The 11,392-nt window shown below is 36.1% G+C and overlaps 1 protein-coding gene across 1 annotated transcript; it reads left to right on the forward strand.

The window, feature by feature from the left end:
• The first annotated feature begins 278 nt into the window (after positions 1-278).
• Positions 279-9,651, forward strand: CDX4 (caudal type homeobox 4). Its single transcript, XM_074963149.1, has 3 exons — positions 279-705; positions 6,739-6,884; positions 9,445-9,651. The coding sequence occupies exons 1-3, from the start codon at positions 279-281 to the stop codon at positions 9,649-9,651; spliced, it is 780 nt and encodes a 259-aa protein (XP_074819250.1).
• Positions 9,652-11,392: the final 1,741 nt, after the last annotated feature.

Consider the following 11,392-nt stretch of genomic DNA (forward strand, 5'->3'; position numbering starts at 1 on the left):
ACTAGCAGCAAGGTGGGGTTGCCTGCATGGTCAGCCCTTCATTTGAATGCAAATGTAATTATGAGGCAGGCAGTTACCCTGACGTCAGACAAGATCTTGGTAAACCATTACCACCAGCACCTGGTAAAAACAGTTGTTGATAATACAGGATGAGTTAGAAGATTCCAAGTAGAATATCATTTATTAAGATCAGGAATACAATTTTTTTTTTAAAGAGTGAAAGAAAACATTGATGAACAGGATGTCTTAACAAAGTTCTTTCACCAGTTGCAACCATCATGTACGTAAGTTATCTTTTGGATAAAGAAACCAGCATGTATCCAGGATCCGTAAGGTGCAACAACAACCTACCAGTGCAAAATTTTGTCTCCACTCCATCCTATTCAGATTACATGGGATATCATCATGTGCCAAGCATGGACAACCATGGACAGTCTTCAGGAGGTTGGGGATCCCACTATGGCACGCAAAGGGAAGACTGGAATACTTATGGCCCAGGACCCTCCAGCATAGTTACTGCTGCACAAATCAATGGCTCGTCTCCTGGGCAGGTCTCCTACAGCTCTACTGATTACAATTCCCTGCATCCTGCTGGATCTGGAGTTTTACCTCCTGTAGATACAATTAATGCAGAGCAAATCTCTCCCAACAGTCAAAAGCACGGCTCTTATGAATGGATGAGAAAAACGCAATCTACTACTGCAGGTAAGTGAACTTTCAACCCTCTAAAACATTTTCTATTATCTTTCACTGGTCTCATTTATAGAGAGTCTTAATTGGATCTCATACCTAGCTGGATTGCTCATTATATTTAATGTAGCACTTTATAAATACAGTTTGAACTGAATTCGTACTAGTTTCACTTTTCTCTTATAAATGTTTTTTAATGTTGCTTGTGTGGAATGGCTGCTGTGTTCTACCTTAGATCTGGCTACATTTCACAAACTATAACATGATCTTTGCACATACAGTCTGTAATGCACTTTAAGATCCTTTTGGATAAAATGTATTGTAGACAAAATATTATTAATGTACATGCAGAAAACAGTATTCATAACAAAAAATATTTAACTAAAAGAAAAGTCATTTAATAAGTTTTATGAGAAAGTGTTAAATGTACTTACTTTTAATAGTCATATTTGCAAAAATACTATGTTACTATCTTGCTAGCTATTGAGCAATAAATGTTTTGACATCTTCAGTTTGGCTTTATTCTTTCAACAATTCTTTAAAAGAGAATTCAGTTTAGGCCCCTCCAACTATGATGATTAAGCCATTTTCTCCTGGTTAGTATATTTTTTATTTCACTTAGTGGATTTATCAATTGAGTAGATACATCCCTGGCAAGCGATCAGCCTTAATTATGATTTTATTGATTGTATAAATTTTTTTGCAGACATGACAAGTCCCAACAAAAGGAGAGCTTCTCATTTCGGTTTGGTTTTCTTTTTAGTTGTTTTTAAAAGTATCTCCTTGTTCAGCAGGATTTTGTTATGTGTTACAGTTAGACATTTAAAAACCTCCCTTGTTCAAACTGTCAGAGCTTGATGTGCTCGATTTTGTGACAAGCTGCATGCCAGAAGACCCTTTCTGTGTAGATCAGCTGGGTGTAGATTATGTGTAGCAAGGCCTGCCAGCTGCTAAATCTATTGTTAAGGTTAAAAATAGTAAGTGTGTGTTACACACCATCAAAGAAAATGGCCTAAGGAAAGAAGGGCAGTTACAACTGGAACAATCTTACAGGATACATAAATTCAGTTACAGATGGCTACTAGTCACTCAAGAACAAGATTAGTTTTGCAATTGTTTTTCAGCCAAAATGTCCATGTTTATTTTATATTTCATTTTTGTTAAAAATTAAAAATAAACCTAAGCCAGTCTTCAGATATCACAGAGTGTCCATTTGGAGCCTGTATATGTCCATACGTACATGGTTCCTCAAAACTAGGCATATTAATAGGGTCTGGTTTTCTCCTCACATTCTCTTGTGCAAATCAAGAGTTCATTCATGTAAAACGGATGTAAGAGTTGGATGGACTCAAAAGAGCTGGTGCGACTGAATTAAAGGGCAATGGGACAAAATTCATCCTTGATGTAACTCCACTGAATTCTAATTGAACTAGTATGTTTAAGGAATGAAATAGATACAAAAAATCAGGAAGCCGAGTTCCATACAGTACTTAAAAGTTTACCAACATCGGAAGCCATTAATAGGCCCAGACCTTGTAAAGACTTATACACAGGCTTAATTTTAATGCACTGAAGCCCCAATTCAGCCAAGCATTTAAGCAGATGCTTAAGGCCATCTTTATTCAGCAAAGTACCTAACACATGCTTTGTGAACAGAAATGGACTTTGAATTGAGGCCTGTGAATAGACTCAATTTAAGGGACAGTTAAGCAGGTAAGTTTTTGCCTGATCAGGGCTTTAGCTTCCCAGGGCCCAATCTTTTGAGGTGTTGAGCACCTTCAACTCTCCCATTTGACTTCAATAGTTTGAGTTCACTCAGAACCTAACAGGATCAGGTCCAAAAATGTCTTAATCTTGTGAAAAATAAATTCTATTTGGGAAAATGAAGTATATCGTGTGAGATGTATATATAACACAGTCCAAACAAGATTTCACCAAGCTTGATTTTTTTTTTTTTAAAAGGAAAATATTGAATGTAAAAGGTAGTTAATGTTATTAGTCCCACACATGTCCCTAGTAATAGTCCAAATGTAAATACAGTTTTAACAATTTGCTAAAAAGTCTCTACATTTAAAAAAAAGAAAAAAAAACCTAAACGCAAAGGAGATAAAATTAAATGGGAATCATATAGGCTAACTGTTCAATGCTTTCTCTAGAAGATATTGCAATAAGAAGAACTTAAAACATTCCATCTTCTATAGAATTAAAGAAATCAAAGAAGGAAAAAGCCTGCTGAGTCATCATATCCACCTCTACCAGTGTAGAACTGCTCCCCCATATGTATTAACTAGAGCTCTGTCCAGTCTAGTTTTAAATGACTCTAGGAATAAGATTTCTATCACTATTCTTCCAAGACTATTTCATTGTTAAGAAACTATATCTGAAATATATGGCCCTGACCTACAAAGATTTCATATGTACTTAATTTTACTCATTGTGAGTAGTCTGATATAACTCAACTTTATTTCAGCACATGTAAGTCTTTGCATGATTGGGGCCAAAATGTATTAAATGAAATGAAATGCGGGAACTTTCCTAAATGCAGTGCGGAAGATATCAGCAGGGATTACAAAAATAATGTCAAAGTCTCTTCTTCTACTTAATGCATTAAATTTTGACAATATATTTTGTACAGTACATACTGTAGCAAAATACTACATTTTGCTGGATATATTTTAAATTCAGTTGCATCCAAAGCAAAACCATTAAAAGTGATAACTCACCAAACCAATTCTCAGGAAAAAAATGCTGCAAGAAAATTATGATTTGATACTTTCCAATATAATGGACTCTTTGAAATGTAATTATTAATATATTTTTGTATAAACAATTACATATTATATAGTCCTCTAAAACTGTATTTTCAAAGAAAATGTTAAATTCCATTCTTCAAAAGCTACAGTGCAATTATGTTGGGGTTTTAAAAATAAGAAACACATTATTTCTGTAGTATCTGACTGGTGAATCTTGCCCATATGCTCAGGGTTTAGCTGATCGCCATATTTGGGGTCGGGAAGGAATTTTCCTCCAGGGCAGATTGGAAGAGGCCCTGGAGGTTTTTCGCCTTCCTCTGCAGCATGGGGCGTGGGTCACTTGCTGGAGGATTCTCTGCTCCTTGAAGTCTTTAAACCACGATTTGAAGACTTCAATAGCTCAGACATAGATGAGAGGTTTTTCGCAGGAGTGGTGGGTGAAATTCTGTGGCCTGCGTTGTGCAGGAGGTCAGACTAGATGATCATAATGGTCCCTTCTGACCTAAATATCTATGAATCTATGAATTATGCAACAAGAATTTTTTAAAAATGCAAATTGAATCAAGCTGTATGCCTTTCAAGACAGGGTGCCACAAACAAAAAGGAACACATCCCTATTTCCTCAAGATTTGATCCTGTTTTCGCTGGAGTCAAAAACAAAATCCCTGTTGATTTTAATGGTGTAGGATTAGACCTTAAATCCAATTTATTTTTAAACCAATTCAAGTAATGGTATAAAATGAAACTCAGTGTTTCCTTCTCTTATATTCTGCGAGGGGTGGAAGGGGAACGGAGGGAGGAAGGAAGGCACATTTGTACAGAGGTCCAGAGAATGTATTTCAAACCGCCAAAGAAGTGCATGTGGAAATTGTAGGGGGAGCAATCTGGCAAACCACATTCACAAAAATATCAGCATGGAGTTCAGTGGGATTATTAAGAGTAAAGATTATTCATGCCTGGCTTGCAGGAACAAGCCTCAGACACGTTTTCTGTTTCGACATATTATACACATGTTATATAGATATGTGTGTGTTTAGATAGATCACGATGTACAATTAGTTCAGATGTCACCACAATAAAAATCTGTTGGAAAATGAAATAGGAAAGAAGCCATGAGGAAAAGGGCCAGGTACCAGTTCTAATGCTAATTTATTTCACTTTGTAATCCAGTTGTGACATCTATTTTTTCCCTGGGCTACATTGTCTTGGATTTTGAGGCCTATCTGTCATATTGAGGCAACAGACCCTTTTAACACTTCTCTCTGCTTTGATATGCAGCCCTGTCTCTTCCTTCTCCCTCTTTTCTTCAGGAGTTATATTGCCGGAAAGGGTGATGATTTTCACAGCAAATAAAGAGGCCTTCTCCTAGCTTTATTGTCTTCAGAAGAAATGCTCTGTGAATTTTATGGCCAAGTGGAATGGGATAAACTGTTCCTTCTATCCTACCCCCTCGAATCTTGGTTATATTTACTGATTATGGAAAAGTTAGAATAACCCTGTTGAAACTCTTGTTTTCACAAGTTAGACTAATGGCTTAAAATGTAATTGGAACATAATAGTTAGACCACTGTTAACAGAACACCCATCACTTAAGGCAAATATTTCAAAGCCAGGACTTTAGCCATCCTAAGAAAAGCAAAATATGGGTTGAAATATTCAACAAACTAACATCACCAATAAATGTGACTTTTAGTGATAGAAACATTTCCTATTTAAAGTAATATTGGGTTTAGGGAATCACCCTAAATTGTGTAACTTTAAATAAACCACCAGGTACAAATCAGCCATGCTGTAGTCTACAAATTAAAAAGCCATGAGCAAAAGAAATATTCCTTCATCTATTTCTGTCCCTTTCTTTTTTTCCTGAGATGAAAGAGAGTCTGACATTTGTTTAGGGCTTGTAAATTCCAAACCAATTGGCTGTGTTTCTGAATGTGAAAGAGGTTCTTGATAAGATCTTCTTGTAGCTCTTTTGTGTGGCGTGTGCTTCATCTTAACACCTCAATGGAGTTTAGGGAACCACTTTAAAGGAGTCTTTGTCCTACAGTTTGTCCCAAAAAACCCTCACATCAAAAACAACCTGGGAAGATCAGAAGGATTTTACAAAAAAAACAAAACAAAACACCACACACCAAACACACCACCCTTCCCAATCAACTTTGGAAAGTGCTAAAGAGAACAAATACATTACAGAATGACCTCTCTGTATTAACATCTGATAATCTTACCAACAGAAAATGAAAGCTTATCTTCCAAACACCAAGTAATAGACATGGTAATAATATTAATCCAGCATACTTATGAGCATCTTTTGTCTGATTTTGTTTTGGGATGGGGTGACATTGAAATCGTTTTTGTACACTAATGTTAGGGCCTGGTCCAGCATTTTACCATGTGCCTTCAATTCCCAATAGCAATTGAAGGCACTCTGTACCCATAATATCAAGCTCAAGAGGCATTCAGTACGCTGCAAACCTGGGCCTTTATTTTGCAGGTAATTCTAATTAAATGTTATTGAATTGATATTTGTGCCCTAGAACTGAACAAGGTCATTGATAAAAAACATATTTACTATCTGTTTTTTAGTAGAACATTTCTTTAATTCTATGTTTGAAAGAGATGTGAAACCAATGTCTTAGGGCCAAATTTATTTCTTATGATACCTTGGTTGTACATCTCAACCAGACATGGAATTAGAGCATGTTTCTAAAAAAAACAGATGATGGCTGAATTTTAGTGCTGGGGGAAGTTACTCCCGTGATGTATATGTATGCATATGCACACACAAAGACCACAGGCATCACTTCACCTGGCAGTGAAATACAGCAGCCTTTGGGGCAGAAGATAGCAAACACCAACAATTTATACATTTACATCACATAATTTGTATTAAGTGCTTTAGGATCCTCTCAGAAGAAAGGTGGCATAGGATATTTACTTTGAGAAATAATTTTGATTGCTGATTATTTTGCATGTATTAGTAACAAAAAGTAATTAGGGAAAATTATGAAGAAATGACTCCCCTAGAGCAATAATGGAACAGAAAGAAAGCATTAGTTAAAGCATAGATATAAGGAGATCTGGATTCTGCTCACAGCTATGCTATAGACACACTGTGTGACTCTGGGTAAGTCACTTAACCGCTCTGCACCTCAGTTTCCAAATCTGTAACAGAGAAAATAATCCCATATGGGTAATGTGAGGCTGAATTCATTAATGTCTATAAAGTTCTTTGAGATCCTCAGATGGAAGATGCTATAGTCAAAGTATTAAAATACATGTGTTTCTTAAACAGGTAAAACAAGAACAAAGGAAAAGTACCGAGTTGTTTACACAGATCATCAGAGACTAGAATTAGAGAAGGAGTTTCATTGCAACAGATACATTACAATAAGGAGGAAGTCTGAACTTGCAGCAAACCTGGGACTATCTGAGAGACAGGTAAACGGAGCAAATACAAGATTTTCTATATATTTCATATTTACAGGCCAGGTCCTATTAATGGTAGTATCAGAGATGATAAGCCAATGAATTCAGTGCTGATGTTCTATAAGTAACATAGGACCAAGACACAGTTGATTGGTTGCAGCAATGTAGCTGCCATGGCTATAGGAGCTGTAGAATATGCTAAATACAAATAAATAACAGCCAATTTAACATAAAAACCTGGAGTCATATATGTTTTCTCTGGTTACTATGTGGGAAAAGTTTGAATAACTAACCATAAGGAATTAACCTCAAACCACAGGCATGGAAAAGCACTTTTTCTTGCCTACACGCCAGCTAACCACATGTACACAGCTGGAATTTTAAAAAGACCCAGTTTAACATAACATAACATTGTTTTAGTTCTGTCCGTTATAACTATGGCATTCTCCATTTTGCTTCATTCTTGAAGTCGCAACAAAATGGTGACCCAGAAGAGATCTACAGCATCACGCTCAGTTCAGCTATCAGCAGACAGAATGAAAATGGAGAATGCAAATAGCAATAAAACATGTCTATGTATTTTTTGGTTTTGATTTATTAATATTATTTCTGTGGGCCATATCTGCCTTTGATCTATGTGAGTTCAGTGCCTGGACTGAGGGTCTTACATACCCCTGGATAGGCAGCAGTTTTTTCACCAATGCTTTACATTTCATAGGTAGCACACAGGTTACTTTAAACCAGAAGTTTTAGGGCCAAATTCTTATCCCTATGCACAGCTCAGGGCCCTAATTCAGGAAATCACTCCAGCACACACTTACATTTATCTCTAACATTAAGCACATGATTAAGTGCTGTCCTGAATATGGATGTTTCCCTGCAATTGAGCCAAAGTATATAGACACTGTTTAGGGGAAATCTATAGGTATTCAGGGTGGGGAATTCCCCCCAGAAATCACTAGATTGGATCCAGCACCTGCGGAGCACAGCTCTATGGTGTGCGGGAGATATAAACTAGTGTAAGGGGTCCCAGAATCCCACCCCTCCTTGTACAACAGAACTTTACAGGTTCTGCTGAAGTCAGTAGGAGGAGACAGGATTTGTTAATATTGAAAAAACTATCACCTCTCCAATACTTTAGTGACCAGAGTGCCTCTTCCCTGTCTGGGCAGATCTAGAGATTTTTCTTTTTAGTTCTCTTCTGAGTAAACATATTCAGCTCTTTTGAATAGTCTCCTTCTTTAGTTGCCTCCTCTTCCTCCACATGCAGACTAAGAGACAACATGGAGTAGAATGAGATCGCTAAAGAAAAAAAGGGGGGTAATGATGCATAGATGTTCAATTTTAAAACTAGGCATTGGATTTTGAGGAATACATAGTGTAAACCAGCCTACCTACATTACACTAAGGAGATTTCTGAAGTAATCAGTGCCACTGCCTAGAACCAGCAATTAGTCCTCTATTATGTTCAGTTACTTTTCTCTTATATAAAGGAGCCCTGTTTGTGAATGGCAATCTGTGCTTTTTATTAATGTGGACTTTAATTTTATTGCTAGTAAAATTTTGACAAAATTTGTAATTATCTATTAGCATTTCTAAAACACACATCACATACATATCTAAATGCTGCTTATCACTTTGATTCAGTTTCTCCACTTGTATATATAATGGTGATAATGTAAATGACCTCCATTGTAAAGTGTTTTGAGTTCTACCAGTGAAAAACATTATATGAGTTGTTGTTATTATCATCAATATCTATAAAGGAAGAGAAATGGTAGAATGCATAAGGAATGTCATGGAAAATACTGAAATTATTATAATGCCATTATATAAATGTTACATGCTCACATGCAATACAGCCTTCAGCTCTGGTCACCTATCTAAAGGAATGTAGCAAAAACACAGGAGGCTCTGAAATGTATCAGTGGGGACATAAGAGAGGTATACAAGATGATAAATGAATGATATGGTGAAGGTAGACCATGTGGTAATACACAATTAAATTGAAAAGGCAGCAGATTTAAAACTGATAAAAGTGAAATCTTTTTATATGCATCATTAGTCTGTGGAACTTACTGTCACTAGATATCATTGAAGTCAAGAGCAGAGCAAGATTAAAAAAAGTGAACATCCACCTTTTGTTAAATAGTTTTGGGGGTTTTTTTAAGTGTGAAAGGTAATAAACTCTCATGCTTCAGGACATAAATCAACCTCTAATTAATGGAATAGAAAGAAACTTCTCTTATGGACATATTCCATAATTGCACGTTCCTCAGAAACATCTAGTACTGGCCACTGTCAGAGAAAAGATAGTGGAGTAGAGGGACCTCTGGTCTTTTCGAATAAGGTAATTCCTATGTTGCTGTAGTTCTAATTAAAACACAAAAATATCTATAACGTGGGCAGACATGAGAAAGAAATAAAGTTTCTATTAGCTATAATATGGTTGCATAATAAACATAGCTTTTTCACTCCTTAAAGGTAATTTTTCCCTTTCTGTTGCTAATGTTATTGTACACCACTCTAACTACTTATCAGAATTAAACATACACTGTTTATAACATTTCAGGTGAAAATCTGGTTTCAGAATCGCCGAGCCAAGGAGAGGAAAATGATCAAGAAGAAAATCTCTCAGTTTGATGGCAGTGGAGGCTCAGTTCAGAGTGACTCAGGTTCAGTCAGCCCAGCTGAGATGTCTAACTCTCTATTCCCACCACCACATGCAATAAATGGATTACAGCCCATTGAGATACAGCAGGTCATAGTCTCAGAATGAACAGGAGAAAGTGAAAAGGACTCATCTTTTTTTCTCCCCTGGAAATGTCAATTTTGTAAAGGACAATTCTCATTCAACTTGTGTCAGACTGCTAGCTGTCCTGCACAGGAACTAGGACTGTTTTCAAAATGTTATAATCATTGCAGCTATCTCAGGGAACCCTTGCTGCTAAAATCCATCACTCAGAAAACTTTGAGTAGGAGATAATTTTGCTTCAGATACTGACAGAGTGAAACAACTGAAAACTCAGGTGAACGTAGTTCTAGTCTGTTTATATATTGCGGAAAATTTTTTGCTGAACTGATTATAATGGACTAATATACCAGGAAATATATGATGCTGGGTGTATTTGCGCATTACTTTTTAAAAATACAATTAGAATAAATTGTAGTTGTTTACAAAATGTTCAGATTTAGCCTATCAAATGCCACCTTTTAAAAAAAGATAATAAAAGAAATGTTTTAACACAACAAGAAATAATATTCTGTTCTATATAGGATTTTATTTCATGCTCATAATCATAGTATTTTAGCATCTATATATACAGTGTTATTCTATAATCTTGGCAACAACTGAATGGCAATATAAACAATATATTGCATCTAGCTAAATAAAAAGTATCATCTTTGTCCTACATAACTGTACATTCAAGTTTTCTGAATACAACAGAATTTCAAATTTGTAGCATTATATAGCAAACCTGCCAAGAGCTGGTATACTCACAGTATATACAAAGTGGTTCAAAAGATGCAAACGTTCACTTTTCAATGACTGTATATATTATTGTTTAAGAATGGGAAGGAAGTCTAACATTATCGTGAAGTTGTTCAGTAATACTGTAACAAATTCTGTTTATCTAATGACATAAAAAGCTTAGAGTCAAATATCAGCCTCCAGCTCGCAGCAGGCACGACCCACTGATTTTAAATAAAATGTGTGTGTTGGTCCATGGGCAGAAGGTAGCCCTTACAATTAATTTGGGATGACAGGTAGAATACCAGTAAGAGTGCCAGGGTACAGTGCATAATCACTGGCAGCAATCTAGTATTTACAAGCAACTCCATAATCTTACTGATATGGAAACAAAAATATTTTACTAAAGAACCATCATTCTGTTTCAGTCTTCAAACAGATCATTAGAAACAAGGACAAGAAAAAAGGGATACAAAGAGTAAGGAAAATACCAGCAGTTGTTCTCTGAAAGACTCACATGTCCCAAACACATTCATTACTTCAACAGGGTTGAATTCTTTTTCTCAGAACTAAATGATCAAATTCTGCCTTCGTTACAGTCAAGCAGGATTAATAATAAGCGTACCTGGGAGCAGAAGACTGGTACATCATTTTTAATGCCAAGTGATGCTAACCAAATAAATGATTCTTTATCTGGTTTTAAAGTTAAATAACTTTAAACTACTTGCTTTCACTGCTTTCCCAATTTATTTAAAGACGTCCCACCATAATTGCTATAAAATGGTTGCCAAGATTCTAGCATAACATTCACATTATTATTACTACTCCTTTTTTATTTTTTTGGTAGAAGGAAATGTCTAAGGTTAGATTTTACAGGCAGAAAATCTGTAACCTTATGGATCAATAACCCATTCTCAGTGATTTCTCCAAGTTACTTCCTAAAACAGGGGAGGCCAACCTGTGGCTCCGGAGCCACATGCGGCTCTTCAGAGGTTAATATGCGGCTCCTTACCTAGGCACTGATTCCGGGGCTGGAGCTATAGATGCT

Source organism: Natator depressus, chromosome 9 (assembly GCF_965152275.1).
Source record: "Natator depressus isolate rNatDep1 chromosome 9, rNatDep2.hap1, whole genome shotgun sequence".
Classification (NCBI taxonomy): Eukaryota; Metazoa; Chordata; order Testudines; family Cheloniidae; genus Natator; species Natator depressus.